At 44.4% G+C, this 23,960-nt stretch overlaps 3 protein-coding genes across 4 annotated transcripts in view; 2 read left to right on the top strand and 1 right to left on the bottom strand.

The window, feature by feature from the left end:
* The window catches only part of LOC133116749 (neuronal membrane glycoprotein M6-b-like), a 25,194-nt gene extending 22,423 nt beyond the window's left edge, over window positions 1–2,771 (top strand). The window contains exon 7 of the mRNA XM_061226666.1: window positions 1–2,771. This exon is cut by the window's left edge and continues 1,144 nt beyond it. The gene's annotated coding sequence lies outside the window, so the exon portion shown is untranslated.
* Window positions 2,772–5,526: 2,755 nt separating this feature from the next.
* ofd1 (OFD1 centriole and centriolar satellite protein) lies at window positions 5,527–19,377 on the bottom strand. Its single transcript, XM_061226876.1, has 22 exons — window positions 19,014–19,377; window positions 18,521–18,721; window positions 17,883–17,951; window positions 17,751–17,781; window positions 17,500–17,607; window positions 16,838–16,974; window positions 16,571–16,744; window positions 16,162–16,268; window positions 15,525–15,644; window positions 14,917–14,990; window positions 14,562–14,653; window positions 13,768–13,957; window positions 11,865–11,995; window positions 10,779–10,890; window positions 9,715–10,350; window positions 8,999–9,170; window positions 8,533–8,627; window positions 6,747–6,941; window positions 6,518–6,651; window positions 6,264–6,428; window positions 6,058–6,125; window positions 5,527–5,965 (listed from the first exon to the last, which is right to left on the bottom strand). The coding sequence occupies exons 1-22, from the start codon at window positions 19,107–19,109 to the stop codon at window positions 5,920–5,922; spliced, it is 3,153 nt and encodes a 1,050-aa protein (XP_061082860.1). The 5' UTR covers window positions 19,110–19,377; the 3' UTR covers window positions 5,527–5,919.
* trappc2 (trafficking protein particle complex subunit 2) lies at window positions 19,361–23,717 on the top strand. Of its 2 annotated transcripts, XM_061226672.1 has the most exons (6): window positions 19,361–19,487; window positions 19,750–19,831; window positions 20,077–20,190; window positions 21,113–21,255; window positions 21,951–22,038; window positions 22,137–23,717. In XM_061226672.1, the coding sequence occupies exons 3-6, from the start codon at window positions 20,098–20,100 to the stop codon at window positions 22,233–22,235; spliced, it is 423 nt and encodes a 140-aa protein (XP_061082656.1). In that variant the 5' UTR covers window positions 19,361–19,487; window positions 19,750–19,831; window positions 20,077–20,097; the 3' UTR covers window positions 22,236–23,717. The 2 variants fall into 2 exon arrangements, with proteins under 2 accessions (XP_061082656.1, XP_061082655.1); XM_061226671.1 differs by lacking the exon at window positions 19,361–19,487 and having other exon boundaries at window positions 19,606–19,831.
* Window positions 23,718–23,960: the final 243 nt, after the last annotated feature.

Consider the following 23,960-nt stretch of genomic DNA (forward strand, 5'->3'; position numbering starts at 1 on the left):
TTAGAACATCCATTTTTCCCTTCTACAGAAATGGATATAAAAAAAACATAAATTCAGTTACTTTTGAAGCAGTTCACTTGAAAAGAAACATGCAAAACCATTTTAACCTTCATGTTTTGCTAGATTGTACAATATAAAAAATGATTGAAATTCAACAAGTATAATTATGCCTATCAAAAGCATTTGACCTCTTAACCAGGTTATCTTGACCTTTATGTTTAAATGCTGTAAGTGATGTAAACACACACACTCACACACAAACTCTCTCTCTCACACACACACACACACACACACACACATACACATACACACACACGCACATACACACACACACACACACACACACACACTCTGTAAATGTTTTCTTTCCAATGCAACTGCATTGATTTTAAATTGTTATACCGTAATATATTGTGATACACTAATATTCCATCTGGTAATACAAAATGAAAAAGGGAAAATACGTGCAGAGGAACCAACAAAAATGTATTAATGATTATGGAATTCAATAAAATTCAGTTGAATCAAATAATTTGTTTATTAACACATTATTTCATAAATTCAAGACCCAATACAATAAGGTGTTGATTAAATAAAAACAGGGCAACCAAGTTAAAAACTGATTTTCCTTTGGCTTCATAAAATTGCAATTGAAAACTTAATTGTGCAGAAATAGGTGTGACTTTTGACTGACACATTGATTCAATATCTGACTCAAATTGATGAAAGTATAAACCTCAATTTCATAAAACTAGCTGCAAAAGGAATCCCACTTAATTGATAAATATGCTGATTAGAATTGATGCAATGCCTAAAAGCACTTTACATTTCAAGCTGATTAAATAAAATGAGAATAGATTAGATTTAATGTTTATTTATTCTTTTAGTTTTTTTAATCAACAAAATTTGGTTGAATTAATCAAATAATTTGTTAATTCATCAATTAGCGAATTAATTCTACTGAGGTTTATTCAATTCCATAGTCATGAATGTGTTATTTTCACTCCTCATAGAAAAACGTCAGTGACTCTGACATTCAGTGTGCTTTACACGGGGGGGGGGGGGGGGGAGGGAATAACATTTCTGCTTTTGTGTAATACATTTACCCCCCTTAGTTCATTTGAAATACCCATGTGGGGTTCCCTAGTAAAACAACAGTTAAATTCCTGCCCTTTTATGAAGATGTGAAATACTGCTTGATGAACTGGCTGGTGATTGCTGATTGCATATTTGTGTTATTTGACTTCATGCTGTGCGCTTTGTTACCATGGCAACCCTGCAGCGCTAATGCATACAGCCTACTGTGAGAACCCCTCCTCCAAGCCAGAATTAGGTCAGTCACATGACCACATTAAGGATGTTTAAGAACATTATATATGGATGTGTAAAGATGTTTCAAGTCAGGAATATTTGGTTGTTTTTTTTATTTTATTAAATTACTGGTTTAAACACTTTGAAAAACAAAAAACCTATATGTAATCAAAAAGTAATTGTTCTTTAAAAAAAAATCTCAAACTGTGATTGAGTATTGTTCCAGTGTGCAAAGATTTAAATACTGAGCAGAATTACTGAATTATCTGTGTTCTGTTATGTAGAAGAGATGTACAGGGATATCTTGATGTTTACTCATTATTGCATGGACAGACGATTTGTGCAGTAATACAGGTGATGTGTAGTCATTTGTTCTGACAAACTATGGTAGGCAGTGTTTGCACTTTCCCTTTGTTTCCTAATGGAAAAAAAAAACATTTCATGTCGATGGCATTGTAGTCCCAATGGTTTAATAGTCCATTTTTTAACTCAAATGTTATATGGATCCTCCATAGTACCAATTTTGTAACCCGACCAGTATTTTATATGCGTGCCAAGGGCTTCCTTGTGGTTTTACTCAAGTAGATGTTAAACATTTGTAGAAAATGCTTCATATCTATCTCCAGTGTTTTTATGGTGACATTACCAAACTGCAGTTTTCCCATTATATGACAAATCTGACTCAGGCAAAAGAGCGTGAGGGTTAGGTAACTAATCCTAACCCTAACACAGTGGTGTCAAACTCACTTCATGCAGAGTGGCCAGATGTTTTTCTCCAGTAAACAATTATCCAGTTGTTCAGATGGAAAAGAAATATGAGATTTTTAAAAACTCGATCCTGGGAACTTGCTGTGTACGCTGGTCAACATTCCATTGCAAGCTGGTAATTGTGCTTAATATGCAATGCCCACTGAGTCATATACTATCATAACTAGCTATGTAGTATGTCACAAACAGTAAATATTCCTTGTTCACATCCTAAGACTTTTAATCCATTAGACCAATGCCTTAATTTTCTGAAATATTCAGTGTGATAAATGACAAATGAAGAGGCTACATTTTTTAACCGTTTCAAATTGCAGATTCACAGGTGAAATCATTGGGGTCCACAATGCCAAAGGTGTGCTCACTGAAATTTGTGAAGACCCTAATCGACGCTGACTTTCACACTGAGCCAATAACCCGTCATTATGTTGAAATGACAACATTGTCAGAATGTAAACACATCTTCTACAGCCTGTGCTAAAACCAGCGCACAGCGGGACCCATGGAGTCTGAAAAGCACTGCTGTTTGACACCAGTCTGTTTGACACCAGACTTCCTGTTCATCGCTGGCTCTTACACTTTAAAAAGGTACACATAAAAAACAGGTCATATTAAGGACACCCTTGGACACTTTGTCAACCAGCCTGGTAAATGTGTTTTTATTAAATTAAAATAAAAAATAAATGATTGATCAAGGTATGATGGTGTTCATTTTATGTCCCCATGTCCTGCAGTAACACATACAAGAGGAAACTACACTCCACCACACTGCATTCCATTAAACCACACTCCACTGCATTACATTAAACTACACCACACTGCATTACATTAAACTACACTACACCACACTGTATTACATTAAACTACACTACACTGCATTACATTAAACTACACTCCACCACACTGCATTACATTAAACTACACTCCACCACACTGCATTACATTAAACTACACTACACTCCACTGCATTACATTAAACTACACCACACTGCATTACATTAAACTACACTCCACCACACTGCATTACATTAAACTACACTACACCACACTGCATTGCATTAAACTACACTACACCACACTGCATTACATTAAACTACACTACACTCCACTGCATTACATTAAACTACACCACACTGCATTAAATTAAACTACACTCCACCACACTGCATTACATTAAACTACACTACACCACACTGCATTACATTAAACTACACTCCACTGCATTACATTAAACTACACCACACTGCATTACATTAAACTACACTCCACCACACTGCATTACATTAAACTACACTACACTCCACTGCATTACATTAAACTACACCACACTGCATTACATTAAACTACACTCCACCACACTGCATTACATTAAACTACACTACACCACACTGCATTGCATTAAACTACACTACACCACACTGCATTACATTAAACTACACTACACCACACTGCATTGCATTAAACTACACCACACTGCATTACATTAAACTACACTACACCACACTGCATTACATTAAACTACACTCTACCACACTGCATTACATTAAACTACACTCTACCACACTGCATTACATTAAACTACACTACACCACACTGCATTACATTAAACTACACTCCACCACACTGTATTACATTAAACTACACTACACCACACTGCATTGCATTAAACTACACTCCACCACACTGTATTACATTAAACTACACCACACTGCATTACATTAAACTACACTACACCACACTGCATTACATTAAACTACACTGCACCACACTGCATTACATTACACTACACTCCACCACACTGCATTACATTTGGACCGGGGAACCCATTAAAAGCCAGAAACATCCAGACCCACTGTCTCAGACACACCTACGTCAGGTCTATTTAGGCCATATTCAGACAATACCTTGGTTTAAGTGTAAAGAACAGGTAAATTGAATCTGTAAATTGAACAGTTGTAAATGGAATCTCATTAGATATTGTGCCACATTTTATTAGACTTTTAAAAATGCAATAAAATGTTGTAAAATCATTCTTCAAACTGGATACCTGATTCATGCTGGTTTGTAAGGAACTGGCATTAGCAGTGGCATATTATTTTAACCTACATGTTAACTTGCATTAAGAACTGATCTCAGGAACATATTTTCTTTCTTAGACACGCGAGGTGAGTCCACTGAGGGACACAGGTGAGCTCTTTGGAGGGGTATTGGATTTTCAGCTGTGTTATTTGTTTGTAAATTAAGTCTTGGTTCATCCCTGGCTCTGTTTGGTCCTCCAGGTCGATAATGGGCCAATGGGTTGGGGGGGAACCAGCTTTGTTGCTGTCCGATTCAGACTCCAATTTGGCCGCATTACCCCATTGTGTATGTGATGACATATGTTCTGGATTTGCAGTTTTCACTCATTTTTATGGAGGGTTTTGCTTCACTTGTGACCAAGAGAAGAAGCAAGCAGAAAGATCAGCCTGAACACCAGGCTGTGTAGGAGCAGGACAGAATCCTGGGTGAGTGGGCTACCCTTCATGCTTTCGGGTTGGGAATGCCTCACCACACCTGCCGGTGGCCTTCTGTCTCGCACACAACCCCCATACCTTCTACCCTTCACCATGTGATGCGTTACAGATGGGATGGGTTCATGGGATGAGTTTATGGCATGGGTCGTGGCTGTTGTGTACGGAAGCAAAGCTAATATGGTTTGCTTTCGATAGATTTTGTGCGGGTGAGCAGTGACCTTTCTGTTTGGTGTCCAGGGCTATTGTGTGTTCTTTGGGTGTAACTTTTCGAAATGTCTGAGATTACCTACTGAGGAAATGTCAGATTTACCTGAAGGGTTTTACTTGAATGAGGGAGCTGAAATGACGGAATTGGGTGCAACTGGATGAAAAGTGATTACATACAATGGGACTACAGTTTAGTCTTTTAGCATACACTCACCAAGCACTTTATTAGGAACATTTTTTATTTATTACACCTTATCTAATCAGCCAATTGTGTGGCAGCAGTGCAATGCATACAATAGACGTGGGGTCAGGAGCTTCAGATAATGTTCACATCAACCATCAGATTGGGGAAAAAATTTGATCTAAGTGACTTTGACCGTGGAATGATTGTCGGTGGTTTGAGTATCTCAAACTGCTGATCTCCTTGGATTTTCAAGCACACATGCACACACACACACACACACACAGTGAGCAGCAGTTCTGCAGACAGAAACGTGTTGTTAATGAGAGACGTCAGAGGAGAAGGGCCAGACTGGTCAAAGCTGACAGGAAGGTGACAGTAACGCAAATAACCACACATTACAACAGTGATATGCAGAAGAGCATCTCTGAACACAACACATCATAACTCTAAGTGGATAGGCTACAGCAGTCAAGGTCTAGGAAATAAGTCTAATAAATAACTAATAAAGTGCTCGGTGAGTGTAGACCATAATAATAATTATAATGATTTTCTTAAATTAATGTCATTTATTAGGGTGCAACTGACATTTTTCTGAATATCTTGATAATCACTGGAAATCTACATACAAAAATAATCACCTTCATTTTATCCATTCAGAAGTTATTTAGTGTGTAATTTACAGAATTTATTCAGCACTCGTTTAACATTGCAACAAAACACAGTAAAAAAACAGGGGGTCACAGGCAGACCCTCCCAGTGGCCAGTACATACTGTAAAAACATTTCATTTATTGTATTATTGTAAGTGTATAAATATAGCCATCCTTGCTTGGGGGGGGGGGGTAGTGGGCCATAAAATAAAAAGAAGATATAAAAGTTGAAGTGGAATATAAAGGAGGAAAATTCCCACGAAACAAAACTCCTTCCTTGCGTTTGAGCTTCACCAGAAATCTTCCTCAGGATCGTCGTGTGAGAACGCCAAGATGCTGAAACAGAAGGGTTAGGGTCAGCGATGCTGAAACTCACACACACACACACACACACACTGAGCGCACACACACTCATACGCTCACGTTACCTGTTTTCTTTCTCCTCTGACAAAATTTCTGCCTCTGGGGTCCCCACTCTTTCCTCTTTTCTTGGACTCTGAAAAAGCAAATTCATAATTCAGCTGCTTTCCACACACACACACACACACACACACACACACACACACACACACACACACACACACACACACACACACACACGCGCACACACACGCACGGACACTCTCACACACACCTTTCCCTGCATCACCAGCCTCATGTACTTCTGCAGAGGGTCGGCACTGGACGTCCAATCCTGGCCCAGCTCCTCCCCCTCCCCCTCCTGCTCCTGCTCCTGCTCCTGCTGCCCGCCCTGCAAAGCTGACATCACTTCCTGTTCCTGCTGCTGATCTGCCAGGAGCTGGGAATGAGAGGACGGTAAGAACACTCCTGTTACCACGGTTACCACTTTATGGCAGGAGCAGTGCACTCTGGGAATTGTAGTCTTACCTTCTGTTGCTCCAGCCTCTCCAGGGCCTCCTGTCTCTCCTCCTGCCTCCTCTTCCTCTCCTCCTCCCTTTCCTCTTCCTCCTCATCCTCTCTGTCTGGCCCACTGCCCTCTTCGCTAGGTGACTGATGGGCTTCTGGAGACGAGAAGAGCCCAGTGTAACGGCTGAGAGTCAGGCAGCGTGTGTATTGGGGGTAGCAGGGTGAGGGTGGGGTGGGGACATTCACTCACCCTGCCAATGCACAGAGGGGTTTGGGTCAGAGGGGGACCCCACGACCACTGGGGGGGTGGCACTGCGCACACGTGGGGATGTTGGGGTTAGGCTCCGCCTAGTCAGTGATGTCAGGGTTGGGCTCTGCCCACGCTCTAGCTCTTCAGCCAGCTGATTGGCTGGGTCTTGGTGCGGCTCTGGAATGTGGGTGAGGCCTGGAGGGAGAGCACAACAAAGAACCTGAAACAACCTCTGCAGCAAAAACTGCCCTCGCCCAGACACACAAACGCCCATCGCCCAGACACACAAACGCCCATCGCCCAGACACCATCGCCCAGACACCCTCGCCCATAAACGCCCTTGCCCAGACACGGCCTCGAAAGTACACCTTTCACCAGCCCAACCTGCTCCCAAAAACAGAGTGTCCAAACCAAATTGGCAGCCTGTAATGTAGTGGTTAAGGTAGAACCCTAACCCAGCAGCCCACCGCTAACCCTAACCCAGCAGCCCACCGCAAACCCTAACCCAGCAGCCCACCGCAAACCCTAACCCAGCAGCCCACCGCAAACCCTAACCCAGCAGCCCACCGCAAACCCTAACCCAGCAGCCCACCGCCAACCCTAACCCAGCAGCCCACCGCAAACCCTAACCCAGCAGCCCCCCGCTAACCCTAACCCAGCAGCCCACGGCTAACCCTAACCCAGCAGTCCACCGCTAACCCTAAACCCTAACCCAGCAGCCCACCGCTAACCCTAACCCAGCAGCCCCCCGCTAACCCTAACCCAGCAGCCCACGGCTAACCCTAACCCAGCAGTCCACCGCTAACCCTAAACCCTAACCCAGCAGCCCACCGCCAACCCTAACCCAGCAGTCCACCGCTCTGGGCTCTGAAACAGAGTGTGCTGCTCTGGGCTCTGAAACACAGTGTGCTGCTCTGGGCTCTGAAACAGAGTGAGCTGCTCTGGGCTCTGAAACAGAGTGTGCTGCTCTGGGCTCTGAAACACAGTGTGCTGCTCTGGGCTCTGAAACAGAGTGAGCTGCTCTGGGCTCTGAAACAGTGTGCTGCTCTGGGCTCTGAAACACAGTGTGCTGCTCTGGGCTCTGAAACACAGTGAGCTGCTCTGGGCTCTGAAACACAGTGTGCTGCTCTGGGCTCTGAAACAGAGTGAGCTGCTCTGGGCTCTGAAACACAGTGTACTGCTCTGGGCTCTGAAACAGAGTGTGCTGCTCTGGGCTCTGAAACAGAGTGTGCTGCTCTGGGCTCTGAAACAGAGTGTGCTGCTCTGGGCTCTGAAACAGAGTGTGCTGCTCTGGGCTCTGAAACAGAGTGTGCTGCTCTGGGCTCTGAAACAGAGTGTGCTGCTCTGGGCTCTGAAACAGAGTGTGCTGCTCTGGGCTCTGAAACAGAGTGTGCTGCTCTGGGCTCTGAAACAGAGTGTGCTGCTCTGGGCTCTGAAACAGAGTGTGCTGCTCTGGGCTCTGAAACAGTGAGCTGCTCTGGGCTCTGAAACACAGTGTGCTGCTCTGGGCTCTGAAACAGAGTGTGCTGCTCTGGGCTCTGAAACAGTGAGCTGCTCTGGGCTCTGAAACACAGTGTGCTGCTCTGGGCTCTGAAACAGAGTGTGCTGCTCTGGGCTCTGAAACAGAGTGTGCTGCTCTGGGCTCTGAAACAGAGTGAGCTGCTCTGGGCTCTGATTGTTTGCCCTCTGTTGCTCTGTAAACTCTTTGTGAAAAGTACTCCACAAATAAAGCACACAAATAAAAATGAATTGAATGCATATTTTGCAGACAGCAAACTCGCATTACCTTCGGACGGCTCCGTTAGATCATCCAGGGTTATTTTTTCAGGAGGGGAAGGGCTGGAGCTGGAGCTGGACAGGACGTCCTGAGCTCTTTCTGAACTGTGAAGGCAAACAAATATGGCGCATATGACATTTTGCATTCAGTCTTCACCAAAATATATTAGCAGCTGTATAGACAAATTCCTGGGTACACCCATACATCCCTGAAATGTAATCTACCTCCAAAGGTGACCTGTGCTTCAGATATCTGAACTACCACCCATTCAACCAAATAAACCCTGTAAGGTGGAGAAATGTTTTAGTTTCTAATCTGCACTGTGGAGATCACCAACAGAAAGAAAAACAAAAAAAACATACAGCACAAGGAATTCCACCAGTCTCCAATGTTATGTATTCTCTGTGGGTCCACTATGAATGTGTGTGTGCGTGTGTGGGCGTATCAGGGTGTGTGCCAGCGTGTGTGTCATTACCTGATCGGCTCTCGAGCCGTACTCTTTAGGGCGGGGCTTCCAGGCAGGCTGCTGGGCGATGCGCCTGATTGGCTGTGGGGTGTTGGTGATGCGCTTGATTGGCTGTGGGGTATGGGCGACAGCTGCCGCTCAGGCGACAGGCCCCGAAAAGTTACAGCAGGAGACCGCGCATCTGAGAACACAAAACACCGTTTTCTGATCAGAATAGTTTGGTTATCTCCCAGGTCCAGTGCTGTTTCTTAATGATGTTCCAAACAACACTGTTTATTCCGCTAAGCAGGTTGGGCATATTGTCTCTGACTGTTTTTTTTATTATTTCTTAGTCCCATAATTGTTTCATTGACTCGTTGGCACAACTCATGTTGATGAATGCCAATAACAGACTCTAAAGGCAATCAAAATCTAAGAAGCAAGACTCAATGCTGAAAGCTTTCTTATACCTACACTAAGGAAGCGATTGAATACACTGGTTTAAATCGGAAACAGCTGAGAAGCTGAGTGCACGTGTGTGCATGTGTATATGTGTGCGGTCATGCATGTGAGTGTGTGTGCAGTTGCGCGTGTGTGCGTGTGTGTGTGTATGTGTATGTGTGTGTTTGTGTGTATGGGAGTGTGCGTGCGTGTGCGTGTGTGTATGTGTATGTGTGCGTGTGCATGCGTGTGCATGCGTGCGTGTGCGTGTGTATGTGTGTGCGTGTGTGTGTGTGGTTCAGCACCTTCCTGTGCGCCGTGTGTGATCAGCCTCCGGGTGACTGACAGGGGCGTTGATGACAGACGTCTTGGGGGGGAGGAGCCACAGTCAGGGGACGGGCGCTCGAAAGGGAGGCTGCTCCCGAAATCGGAGAACAGGGCCGGGACTGGGTCAAAGGTCACCCTGGCCTGGTGGACTGGGTCAAAGGTCACCCTGGCTTGGGGGACTAGGTCAAAGGTCACCCTGGCCTGGGGGACTGGGTCAAAGGTCACCCTGGCCTGGGGGACAGGGACAGGGGCGTGGGTGGGGGGAGGGGGCGCTCGGTGGCGGGGCTTGGTGGGGGAGAGGGGGCGAGGTGGCTGGATGACGGACAGCGCCGATCGCAGCGCCCTCTGCTGGTAGCTCCGGTACGCCTCCTCCAGAGACTCTGCCTCCCGCTCCAGCTGGCGGATGCGAGCCTTGGCGCCCGCAAGCAGCTCGCCGTCCGGGGCGGGGGAGGGGGGCCGGGGCCAGGGGGCATCGTGGGGTTCCTGGGCCCGGATTGGCAGAACCGCAGGGTCCACATAGACATCAGGGGGCACCAGCCTATCAGGGGCCAGCTCCAGCACGGAGCGGTCCACGAGGGAGGGCTTAGGGCAACGGAGCACCTCGTTCTCCAGGGCTGCTCCAGTCAGAGACCAGAGAGGGGGAGGGAACAGGGAAACACACAGGAGTTAGAGAGAGACAATCCTGGCTCAAATACCGTTTTGGATTCAAATACTTTACTGCAGGGGTGTCCAATCGTATCCAGAAAGGGCCGGTGTGTGTGCAGGTTGTTGTTTTAGCACAGGACTAAGACAGCTGATTCTACTCATCAAGGTCTTGATTAAAGACCACGATTAGTTCGTTAGTATAATCAGGTGTGTTACTGCTGGGTTAAAACAAAAACCTGCACCCACGCCGGCCCTTTTAGGATAAGATTGGACACCTCTGCTTTACTGTGTTCGATCGATCAGCCTGGTGCAATCGAGCCAGCCAAGAGGGCCAGAAGGCAGGGTATGCACTTTTAAAGCACGCAGAAGAGCGCGTGCAGGGCGGAGGGTTCCGTACCCAGCTGCGTCTGCCGGAGCTGCATCTTGATGTCGTCTGCGTGGGACGTCAGGCGCTGCGTCCGGTCCTCACACTCCGCAAGCTCGGCCTTCAGCTGAGCACAGCGCCCCGCCTGGACAGGAGGAAACACTGCAGTACTGCTCCCCACGACCCGGTACTGCTCCCCCACGACCCGGTACTGCTCCCCCACCACCCGGTACTGCTCCCCCACGACCCGGTACTGCTCCCCCACGACCCGGTACTGCTCCCCCACCACCCGGTACTGCTCCCCCACCACCCGGTACTGCTCCCCCACCACCCGGTACCGCTCCCCAACGACCCGGTACCGCTCCCCACGACCCGGTACTGCTCCCCACATGACCCGGTACTGCTCCCCACATGACCTGGTAATGCTCCCCACGACCCGGTACTGCTCAGAAAGACACATTCAGACTGTGGGGGTACAGATGTTCTGGGGGTACAGATGTTCTGGGGGTAAAGGTACGGGTGCTCTGGGGGTAAAGGTACGGGTGCTCTGGGGGTAAAGGTACAGGTGTTCTGGGGGTAAAGGTACTGGTGTTCTGGGGGTAAAGGTACTGGTGTTCTGGGGGTAAAGGTACTGGTGTTCTGGGGGTAAAGGTTCAGGTGCTCTGGGGGTAAAGGTACAGGTGCTCTGGGGGTAAAGGTACAGGTGTTCTGGGGGTAAAGGTTCAGGTGCTCTGGGGGTAAAGGTACTGGTGTTCTGGGGGTAAAGGTACGGGTGTTCTGGGGGTAAAGGTACGGGTGTTCTGGGGGTAAAGGTACAGGTGTTCTGGGGGTAAAGGTACGGGTGTTCTGGGTGTAAAGGTACCGGTGTTCTGGGGGTAAAGGTACGGGTGTTCTGGGGGTAAAGGTTTGGGTGCTCTGGGTGTAAAGGTACAGGTGTTCTGGGGGTAAAGGTTTGGGTGCTCTGGGTGTAAAGGTACCGGTGTTCTGGGGGTAAAGGTTTGGGTGCTCTGGGGGTAAAGGTACAGGTGTTCTGGGGGTAAAGGTACAGGTGTTCTGGGGGTAAAGGTACAGGTGTTCTGGGGGTAAAGGTACGGGCGCTCTGTCGGAACATGTTCTGACCTCGGTTTGCAGCTGGACCTGCAGGATCTGCCTCTGGTTCTGGAACTCCTCCTGGTCCAGCGTCCGGGCGTTCTGCTGCCGCCTCAGCTCGGCCTGCAGAACCAGCTGCTCCTGCGAGGGCTTGCGGAGGTCTGCAGCCAAAACAAGCCACAACTGCAGGTAACCAACACAACACTGCACTGTAAAAAATAGTCTTAAGCTGCTTTCATATGCTTTTGGCGAGAATCAAACGCTGCATTCAATGCCAAGCAAGGCAATGACTATACGGGAAGAATCGAGCGTTGCCAGTTGTTGAAACTTGTCGTCATCCATCCAGGAAGGTGTTGGTTCGTAACAAGCCGCAGAAATATGTAACGGTAGTAGGTTGTCCGTGGTTATAAAAGGCTGAATTTTGTACTTGCTTTGTGAAACCAAAAATCTTGGGTTTATCCAAAAACATCAAGAAGCTAACTCAGTTAGCCATGTAGCCATGTAGCTGCTCAGCCTGGGCCCTGTGTTGCTAGTACTGTAGTAGGCTGCATCTACCTGCTTCATACACAGCAGTAATGGGATTGGACATGCTAGGAAAGGTCAGCTTCAAACAAGGTCAAAGTTCAAACAATCCCAAGGCCAAGTCAGGCACAGACGCTCCTCCACAGGAAGTTAATGGTTAGACACCGATCTTGTGAAAGCCACTTCAGTCTTGTAATGAGATTTAAAATCATATTTCTTTCTCTTGAGTTGAGAATATTTACTTGTTTGAGGGCACTTTTTGCATGTCGAGTAAAATTGTCTAGCCCCATTGGCAAATATTGAAATGAGTAAAACTCACTGGCAATCTTAAAAAAAAAAAGGCAGTGTGACATTAGATTACCGTAACCCTAACCCTCTGGACTTGATTTGCTGTCTTCTGCGCTACCTTAGTAAATAACAGCAAATGTAAAAAAAAAAAAACTTTAAAAAACAGAAAATTTAAAAAATAGAACATCTGGTAAGACCATAAGATCTCTGGATTTTCATTAAAATAATACCTGCTTTGAAAGATTTTTATTACCAGCTGAAATAGCAAGAGATTAACTGTGACCCAGTTCCGTGAATATATTATTAAATTCCCTATAAACTATGGAAATAGCTGATATTTGCACTAAGCAGTGGCCAAGCTAAAGACACAATAATGTATAATTCTGTATGTCCACTCAGGAGCAGGTTAAATGAATGATAGTCATGTTTCCTGCTTTTTACCCTTGCCTTTACTGTGGAGGGACATCTACCGACACAATCAAACAGAATCAAACACAGTCTTTCAACAGCAACTAAATGCATAAAAGCATGCAGACGTAGTCAAGAGGTTCAGCTGTTTTTCAGACCACATGACCAAATAGGGAAGAAATGTGATGCAAGTGACTTTGACCATGGAATGATTGTTGGTGCCAGACAGGGTGTTTTAAGTCTCAGGGATTTTCACGCACAACAGTCTCTAGAGTTTTGCAAAGCATAATGCGAAAAACAAAACACATCCAGTGAGCAGCAGAAGCGCGTTGCTAATAAGAGTGGTCCGCAAATAACCACACATTACAACAGTGGTATGCAGAAGAGCATCTCTGAACGCACCAACGCATCACAACTCCTAAGTGGACAGTCTACAGCAGCAGAAGACCAATAAGTTTAAAATACCTCAGTGCTCACGGAGTGTATGTATGACCCAGCACACACACACACACACACACACACACACACACACACACTCACCGGTGGGTTATGTTGAGTTGTGTTGTAGGACCAGTTGGTTCTCACATGTGTGTTGTGTTGTCTTCTGTTGTGGTGTAGGAGCGGTTGGTTCTCACCGGTGTGTTGTGGTGTGGTGTGGTGTATTGTAGGAGCGGTTGGTTCTCACATGTGTGTTGTGTTGTGTTGTTTTTCTCACCAGTTCTCAGATGATGGTTCTCCTCCTGCACCTCCTCCAGGGTCCTCTTCAGGAGGCGGAGCTGGGCCTGAAGCTCCACCCTCTCCCGTTTGAGTGACGGGTAGTCGCTCATGGCCTCCAGCCTCTCCTTCAGCAGCTGGTTCTGCTGAGTCAGCAGGGCTACCTGTGCCAGGGTGGTCTCCTGAGAAACCTGCACACATTACATACACACACTGCTCAGCTACAGACCCTGCATACACACACACCCACACACACTGCTCAGCTACAGATCCTGCACACACACACACATACACACACACACACCTCAGTCATAGACCCCTGCACAGGTGGTAACCTATGCATTGTTTTTGTATAAAAACCTTGTCCTTGTCTAAGCACTTTAATGTCCGATGACTAAAAGACTAAAAATGAGTAAAACTAGTAAAGATTGCCATGAGACGAAACCATAATACTGTTGGCAGAAAGTCTTTTGTTCCTGATATTCATTTTTGAAGGCTTTTGCGATATACATTGCTTGGTAGAAAGTATCAAGTATCAAGGTGGAAACTACGATGTAACATGCACACAAATAGACCTGCAGTCTCTATACCAAGGATCAGCCAATCACAGTCCTCGAGGGCTGAGAACTGCTACCCTCCCTTTAGAGTCAGGTGTAAAGACAGACTGATCAATCAGTAGCACTAATTGTTTTATTAAATACCAGAAAGAAAAATGAATGTTCTTTTTCTAGATTTGAGGGCCGGAGGTGATGATCCCTGCTCTATACAAGGTAAAACACCGAAGCACAAACAGACCTGCAGCCTCTGCAGTTCAGCACAGGCCCTCATGTGGTCCTCTGTCTTCGCCTCGATGGAGGAGGCATCCCTCTGCAGGCGGAGCTTCTCCTCTGTACGGGGAAGGACGGACAATCACGGCCTGCAGGAGGGACAATCACGCCATGCAGGATGGACAATCACGCCCTGCAGGATGGACAATCACGGCCTGCAGGATGGACAATCACGCCCTGCAGGAGGGACAATCACGCCCTGCAGGAGGGACAATCACGCCCTGCAGGAGGGACAATCACACCCTGCAGGAGGGATAATCACGCCCACGCTGCGTTCTGCAGCACAACCCGTCTGAACTCCAAACAAAACGATCACTTCACACCTTTATTTTTCTTCTCATCCTCCGTGACTCTCTGGGTTCTTTGGAGATATTCTTCTTTCAGGTCCAGCTGATGTCTAAGGAAAGAGAATACATGAGTCCCTTTCCTTTTGAGAGGCGGGGGGAAGCTTGGTGAAAATTCATCGGCCGATGAATGTTGAATGTTGAACTGTTTAATTCTCTTAAATGCGCACTAATGTGGAGTCCCCAGTCTGGACTTCAAATTAGCATTCTGAAACACATGACATTTGTGATACTTTCCTATTTCTGAACACTGTAATGTCAGAATGTCATATTACAGTGCTGTATTTTATTATTGGTATATTATTGGTACACTCACACTCACACACACACACAGTTTAACACACCACATCATCACATCACTAACCCTGCAGAGAGGGCAGTGTGAACTCTCCAAAAGCAAGCAAATGAAAAAAAAAAAATATATATATATATATATATATATATATATTTTTTTTTTTAATTTTATTTATTTATTTTTTTTTAACTTTCCTTCTGATACATCAGTCAGTCAAGAGGGAGGGAGGGACTCCAGTGCGCAGACAGAATCATTCAGTAAATTTGTTCGAAACGCAGGACAGCTGCAGTACCTGGTGAGTTCGTTCTTCAGCTTCTGGTCGTAGGTTTCTTCCAGAGTTTTCACTGCCAGCTCTCTGCGTCCCAGTAGCTCCTCTGTGGTCCTGGTGTTATCCTGCTGCAGCTTACAAGCCCTGCAACACACACACACACACACACACACACACACACACACACACACCTGTCATGAATATTCACCCACCATAACATAGCACCAGTAGTCCTGTTACTGGGGTGCCTGCTACTGTTAGTCAGTAAACAGGACTAAAGGAATGCAGGAGCAGACCATCTGGTTAGTCTATACAATCTGCAGAGATGCTGAGAAGGAGCACGGTGTCATGTATGCATGTTAATGGCTCTGATTATCAGGGGAGCGGAGACAGAGAGCACCATTAACCCTTTATGCTGTACAATCCCAAATGAGATTACACTGTACTTAACTGAACGTTCTGATGTAATGGTCACTATGGTAACAGAAAGCAATGTAATGGAGTTCTAGAACATGGACTTTGAAAACTTTGAACATTAAATTTGGGTTTTGGGGGGGGTTTTTTGGGGGGGGGGGGGGGGGGACTACACTTCAAAGGGTTAGTATTGATTCCGGTTCCATAAATCAAAGTCACTCAGACTCCAGGACTTTTTTTTTCGTACTTTTCAAAAGCCTCCGTCCTCTGCCTCAGGTCCGCCTCTCTGTTCCGCAGGGCCTCGATCTCCTTCAGCACCAGCTGTCTCTGCATGTAGATCTCCTTCTCTTCAATCTGACGGAAAACACAATCAGCACAGGCAACGGACACAAGCCCTTCCTTCGGTTTAAAAATCCTCAGCTGTACTTGCATCTGTTTATACATACTGCATCATCTCCTGACGAGCATGATACCAAAGCTCAAAGTCCCAGGCAATATGGATCCTTATTTTTAATAGTGACAGTCAACATGCTGCTACGTGAAACAGGATGTGCGTGAAACAGGATTTGCATGTATTGAACTCAGGAGGACATGGCTGCAGCCTCAGGCAGGGTTAGGGTTAGGGTTAGGGTTAGCCTCAGCTGAAGCATCCATACCTCCTGCTGTTTCTGCAGCCTCTCAATGGCGTTTTTCTCCCTGCTGATCAGGGCCTGGGATTTGAGCTGGTGGGTCCTCTCGGAGTCCTTCCTCAGCTCCTGGACCTCCTTACGGCACTTCTCCTGCTCCTCCAGCCTCATCTTCGCCAGCTCCACGTCTTTAAAATGCTGCAGCTGGAAAAACGGTCATCGTCAAGAAAATAAACCTTCCCAATGCCATGCCAATACCCCTCCTCCTCCTCCTCCACTGATGTTCCAGAAAGACACCTTTGCCTTCATCTCCTCCTCAGCTTGTGTCTGCGCGTCCTTCCTGAACTCCGCCATCTTGGCCTCTAGAGACTCCCACCTCTGGCCTTTGTGCTGCATGGCCGCGTACTCCTCGTCTATGACCTGCATCTTCTCCACTGAGCACACAAATTAAAACGCCATTACATTAACATTACATTAATGGCATTTGGCAGACGCTCTTATCCAGAACGACGTACAACAAAGTGCATACCCATAACCAGGGATAAGTGCGCTGAAAGACCCCAGAGGGAAGTACAATTTCAACTGCTACCTGCACAACAAAGATTTTTTTTTTTTTTTAACCACAACACGCAAATGTATAAACAAACGCCTTAACTAGCCAAACACTGCTATAAACTCTGAACAGCCAGGCCCAAATTTACTACCCTGTGATATAACTATAATGCTTCATTTTCTGTTTATGCAGCGTACGGCATGGTCATGCGTTTCAAATACTCTTCTGTGCTTGATTGATCTTGCCTGGAAAAATTCTGGTTGAACCAAGGGGACCAGAAGGCGGGGTTTGCAGTTTTTTGAGAGTATTTCATAGGTGGCAATACAGCAGACAGGCTCAGTAAAACGTAGAAAGGCATTTGAATCCAAAACCGTTACGAATTTCAACCAGGTCTGGAGTGGCATACCAAGGGACTCTCTGTACGGCGGGGAGGTGCTGGTCTGAGTGTGGGCATGACAGCGCTCCCTCTGTGCATGATGGTCTGACAGCTCAATTAGCAGCTTCATGAGGAAACCTGCAGAACCACACAAGTGAACTTCAGGAGAACAGTCAACACCCCCCATTCCAAGCCAACACTGCACTTCTACACTGACAATGAGGCTCATGGGGGTGTTTAGTGTAAAAAAAATATGAGTAAAGGCAAAACTATGAGCATACCTTTTTGGTTATCATTCTGAATGCTTGATGCCTGGGAAAAAAGCAAACCTATTAGACTGCAGTGAAGTGAACAGACAAGTGAACGGAATGCTCTGGGTTATGGAACAGTGAGAATAGAAGAGTCCGGATTACCAGCGATTTGTAAAACGGTGACTGTGGACTGATCTTCATGAGCTGAAGGAGGTCTCTCGAAGAAAATGCCTTAGAAGCACAGTATTGTGGTCAACATGATGATCAGTAAAAACTGGATATAAATTATCTCCATTACATCATTAAATTATGACATTAGTAAATTATGATATTATACTATAAATATATAAATAAATTGTAAAATATCTCAAATTTATTTAACCTATTTTTCCCCTCACTTGCATTTTCAGGGGCAGCCAGGACAACCTCAGATCAACTGAAGGTAAACATGTCGAGGGATGCATCTGTATTAAAACTAAAGGCTAATGTATTCGCACTGAAAGGTTCAGAAGGACGGTTATCCTAGCAGAACGTAGCATACATCAACATGAATCTGAGGGGGCGGCCTGTAGCGTAGTGGTTAAGGTAAATGACTGGCACACACAAGGTCGGTGGTTCTAATCCCGGTGTAGCCACAATAAGATCCGCACAGCCGTTGGGCCCCTGAGCAAGGTCCTTAACCCTGCATTGCTCCAGGGGAGGATTGTCTCCTGCTTAGTCTAATCAAATGTACGTCGCTCTGGATAAGTGCGTGTGCCAAACGCCAATAATGTAATCTGTGAAGAAGCAGCGGTCCTCACATTGCTCTTGTCCAGTCCGCACTCTGGGTAGAACACTGATAACGTGTACTCATAGCCTGCGCTCTGAAGGTGATCCGCAACCATACTGTTAGAGGCTGCGAATAGTACCGATTCCGGGTCCGGTAAGAGGGGTCTTACGGGGCCCTCTTTGCTCAGAACAGGGTGCTTCAGTTCGTGGATCAGCTGGTTCCGAAGCTGGGTCTAAAGGAAAACAAAAATCCTTCAGGTTACGCCCAATACAGTGATACGAAGCCAGCCGATGTTGTTCCAACACATGGGCGTTGTGTGATCACTATCAATATGCTTTAGTGTTCAGAGAGAGTACGGTCGTGTAAATTATGAATTCGGCACCAGAAGGACACTTGTTAATGCAGCACGTGTATGCTAAAAACAAGTGCTCCTGTAACTTGTATTTCAACACTAGGTGCAGCTAGCAGATTAAAAAAAACATATTTCAGGTAAAGGAAAGCGAAAAGGGATCTGTCACACTTGCCTTTAAAGTGTCAAGTACACCTCGATTCTTAAACGTCTTGTACAGTCTCTTTCGCATCTCGTCCGAAGAGATGACCTCCTCTTTAACGCCAGACATCTTGCTAGTGGTCAGAAATAAGCAACCAACCTGCTGGTACAGTAGGCTAACTTACTGTACTTTTTAAACTAAAGTCAATCAGCTAGGTTAGTTACCAAGCAATTGCCGCTACAAAATAACAAGGAGAATTTTCCCCTGCGTGTTCTTTATGGGTGGTTCTTATTTTAAAACGCCGCTTGGTTAAGAAATTTAAACTGACGGTCACTTAGTAACCACAGATGGCCAATCCCAATATCCCTTTTGTAGTTCTTCCGGGTTATTTTAAGAAGTACGGTTAGGAAACAACCAACATCACGGGCTAAACAACATAAACAAGTTTTCTACACTGTTCCTTTTCTTTTAATTCATACCGTTAAGCAATTAATTTTAATGAATTAGGTAACCCAGAAAAACTACTTTATTTAAACAATCGTACATGCATAACGATTATATTTACCATCTAACTGTCTTGTAAGAGTATGGTGTGGGCGGGAGTTGAACCGGAAATTATTTTTATATTTACATTTTGAAACGTCTTAGAGCTATTCAGAAAAACATTAAATACATTTGTAAAATAGCATTACATTGCAAATGTTGTCGTCCGCATTGTTTTGACGACTTCGATAGTCGACTCACAAAACGACTACTTTTTACATTTTAGCTTACTGCTGCTGTCGTCGTCAGTCTGCGACTGTGTCGCTTGGATTCTATTTAGAGAGGAAGGAAGTGTTCGCGAACGCTAGGTAAATATCAAGTACATTGTATTTACTTGACGTTATATTAGCAGTATGATTTGCAAGAATGATTATCGTCACTGCTTTTTAAGTTATAGACGCATACCGTCCAGGCTAGCTTAATTATGGGTTTGAGCTTTTGCGTTTACGTTCGCTAGATAGCTAGTTGCTTAGTGCAACCCTCCGGTTGATTGTAAACTGGAATTTCTTCCTTGCCTAGCTAACGTTAATATACAACTTTTGTGTATTTGCAGTTCGATAACCAGATACGAAGGATGTCTGGAAGTTATTACTTTGTCATGGTTGGTCACCATGACAATCCAGTCTTTGAAATGGAGTTTCTGCCAGCTGGGAAATCGGAATCTAAGGTATGTCGGCTAACCTTAATATACGTTGGATTCCAAATCTTACAAACAGACAAAGAATGTACATTACATAACATTAATGGCATTCGGCAGACGCTGTTGTCCAGAGCGACGTACAACAAAGTGCATACCCATACCAGGGATAAGTGCGCTGAAAGACCGTAGAGGGAAGTACAATTTCAACTGCTACCTGTACAACAAGATAAGGACCAGGACCTGATCATCGGATTAAAAAAATAATTAATTAATTAATCGTAATACCGCAACACTCAAATGTATGAATAAACTGCTCACCTAGCCAAGCAAAACTAGCAACGGTATCATCCTAATACACAAGTAAATAACACAGACAGGTAAAGACGACAATTAAGGTTTATAGGGAGGGACGGGGAGAGGTGCAACTTGAAGAGGTGCGTCTTCAGTTTGCGCTTGAAGGTGGCAAGGGAATCTGCTGTTCTGACCTCCACGGGGAGTTCGTTCCACCACCGAGGAGCCAGAACATACAGTAGTCATGAGAATGACGTAAATGTCTTAATATAAATGACGGGAATCCTTCGTCGCTAGTTTGACACCTTTCCACACAAAGCAACGCTCATGCTCCTGACGAGCTGGTTGGTGCCTTGCATTGCAGTCAATCGCCGTTGTTGTGAGTGTGGGAATGGGTTAATGAGAAGCATCAATTATACAGCGCTTTGGATAAAGGCGCTAAATAAATGCCAACCGTTTACAATGGAATGAACATAAACTCGTCCGGTAGTTTAGTCTGTTGTACTAAAAGGTAATGGTAACGTTTTATCTGGTTGCGTCAGCTTTTCATGTTGAAATCCTGATCAAAGCTGGATCGTGACCTACATGTATTGTGTAGAGGTGTCTGTGTGATGTTCTTGTCACTCTCTTATTTCTTGTTGCCTCCATTTTTAAAAAGGATGACCACCGACACTTGAACCAGTTCATCGCGCATGCAGCTTTGGACTTGGTAGATGAGAATATGTGGCTGTCCAACAATATGTACCTGAAAACTGTGGACAAATTCAACGAGTGGTTTGTCTCCGCTTTTGTCACTGCTGGACATATCCTTTTGCCGCTGTCGGCTGTGGTCCGGAGACCCACAGACACATTTTCCATGTTTGGAGGGAGAGGAGGGGATGGGGGAGGGTTTGTGCTCTGGGAGCAGGGTTACAGATTTCTTAAAGATAATAATAATAGTAGTAATAATAATAATAATACGCATAATAATAATAATAATAATAAAACCCTTGTCCTTGCTCTTTGGGAATGTTTTGTTTTAGACACTAAAACCAGGAGGTCAAGAAAATTGAGAAAAAGGTACCTCACCCCTTAATGGCTTCTGGAATATGAGTCCTTCAGGTGCAGCCATCTAGTTAGTGAACAGATATGTTGCTTAATTAATGCATGTAACTCAAACATTACTCTCCTCACGAAACCATTCTTTAAATTCATAGGAAGGAAATCATCTTTTCTATCAGCATTGTAATGTTCAGTGTCAAACCAAAAGTGAACAGTGAACAAAAACTGTATTGAAAAATGTAATTTATTTTTGGCTCAAGATGTCATGAAGAGGGTATTGCATGATTACAGGTATATTAAAAAAAATGATGATGGTATAATGGTAATGGTAATCAATGGTAATGATTTCTTGAAATTGAACTAGGGGAGTAAATCAGTCACTGTCCCTAACCCTAACCCTATTTCAGAACTAAAAGACCACATGGACCCTGTTATTCTTCCTTGACTTGTTTCTTACATATGAGGTTTATCATGCTCCATGATGTGAGACAAGAGGATGGAATTAAAAACTTCTTTAATGATGTGTATGATTTATATATAAAGGTACGTCCTTTTCCCTGCCATATTTATATGCTGGAGTGATGATACGAAATAACAATTTTCTCATTTTGAAATTATCTGTTTTATGTCCTTTTCCCCAGTTTGCAATGAACCCTTTTTATGAAACAAATGCCCCGATCCGGTCCACCGCCTTCGACAGGAAAGTACAATTTCTTGGCAAGAAACACCTCTTGAGCTGATATCCATGAAGTGGCGAGCCCAGCAGAACTGAGAACCCAGAAGTGCACTCTTATCCATGAGCTTTTTCTTTTAATTGAGTGAGCCCAACCACTTGATTGACCGCAAGTTGTGCTAATAAACCTTTGTGAAACGGCATAGTTGGAGTTCTGAAAACTGAATGAAAAACCTAACCGACCTTGGGTCTGAGAAAGGCGTAATATAAAAATAAACATATTAAGGCAAATAACATTTTGAGGTTTGAGAGCAGATTCCACACGTTGATGCAGTGGGATATTCAGCAGATTCTACTTGTTGACATAGTGAGATATATATATACAATCAGGGACCATTTTATTAGGTATTTATATTTGCCTTATTCTTTGGATTACTGGTCTTCTGCTGATGTAGTCCATCCGCTTTAATATTCAACGTGCTGTGCGTTTCGAGATGCTCTTTTACAAACCATTATTTTAATGTATGGTTATTTGAGTCACATTTCTGTCTGTATGAATCAGTCTGGTCATTCTCCACTGACCTCTCTCAAGCCAATTTTCTTATATTTTTTGCAGTTTTAAAGGGTGGTGACAAATATTGATTTATTACTGTTTACTGTAAAAAAAAATGCATTTTTGAAGGCATCTGCGCTTTAAGGAATTGAATGAAACATTTTAAATATAAAAAGTACCATTTTCCCGGTTTTCCAGTTTTCTTGGTTACACTGTCCTGAAGTTTAATAAGAAAATTGGCTGTTAGATTGTTTCAAACATATTGGAGAACTTGCCACTGTTAAACAATGTGCATTTCAATAATTTCTACTCTTGCGAGAAACAAAAGTTCAATGTAAGCGATGCTGTGATTAAAGCTGAATATGAGTTAGGGTGTTGAAACATTTTATCAAACAGGTCAGTTAAGGCTTTATTACTTGTGATTGCTGTTCTTGTTGCAGTTCTGAAGTCCAGCTGTGACCAGAGGTGTACCTGCATGTACCTAAAATACATTTTAAAAATATTTGGGCACTTTCTTTAACAATTCCTGTTGTAAATTTGACCATTTTGTCCTTCCTTTCCATGTATGTTGTTTATAGTGTCTATGAAAAGTCCAGACAATGAAAACAGCTCAAAATGTCCCTTGTTTGTGGTGCATGTGCCACACCAAACCCAATAATCGTGCTATATGTCCTTGCTTCCTAAGAAAAGGGGAAAATATAAATTAAATAAATAAATTGGTTTGGAACTGAATAAAGCTCAGTAAGAATGAATTCCAGTACCCATTACACATTTAGCTGTTTTTCTGTAGAAGCACAAACGCATGTTCATTCATTGTGAGTAAACATGATTTCCCATTTGTCCAATGTTTTTTTATTTATTTATTTTTAGGGCATTAATCCAAGTAGTCTTAGGTATTTGGTTGACTTTTGTGCAGAAACACACTTCATTATAAATCTGTTCCAAAGCATTTGCGTTTATTTCACTGTGATTGTTGAATAAACATGATTTCCCATCCATCTGAATCTGAAAATGATAAACTTAGATTTTGCCTTTTTTCACCTTTTGGATATGAGACCTAGAACTCCAGAAGATGTGATGAAAATTGCATCACAGCATGAAATGTGAGGTCCATAAATTGTCATACATTTGTATGTCGGGATGTTTTACGTAGAATTAATAGCTCACCTCAGAAAACATGCATCTACTTTTGTTTAGAATATATTTATGTGGGCAGCCTGTAGCCTTGCGGCCAGGTAC

This window comes from Conger conger, chromosome 17, assembly GCF_963514075.1.
Source record: "Conger conger chromosome 17, fConCon1.1, whole genome shotgun sequence".
NCBI lineage: Eukaryota > Metazoa > Chordata > Actinopteri > Anguilliformes > Congridae > Conger > Conger conger.

Excerpts from the sequence above, each read along its gene's own strand:
- ofd1 (XM_061226876.1), bottom strand. The coding sequence starts at position 19,109 with ATGTCTGGCGTTAAAGAGGAGGTCATCTCTTCGGACGAGATGCGAAAG. Across the intron at positions 15,645-16,161 it reads AGGACGGAGGCTTTTGAAAA|GGCTTGTAAGCTGCAGCAGG; the intron begins GTACGAAAAAAA and ends TGTGTGTTGCAG. Across the intron at positions 14,991-15,524 it reads CTGAAGAACGAACTCACCAG|ACATCAGCTGGACCTGAAAG; the intron begins GTACTGCAGCTG and ends CTCTTTCCTTAG.
- trappc2 (XM_061226672.1), top strand. The coding sequence starts at position 20,098 with ATGTCTGGAAGTTATTACTTTGTCATGGTTGGTCACCATGACAATCCA. Across the intron at positions 21,256-21,950 it reads TCCGCTTTTGTCACTGCTGG|ACATATGAGGTTTATCATGC; the intron begins ACATATCCTTTT and ends GACTTGTTTCTT. Across the intron at positions 22,039-22,136 it reads TGTATGATTTATATATAAAG|TTTGCAATGAACCCTTTTTA; the intron begins GTACGTCCTTTT and ends CCTTTTCCCCAG.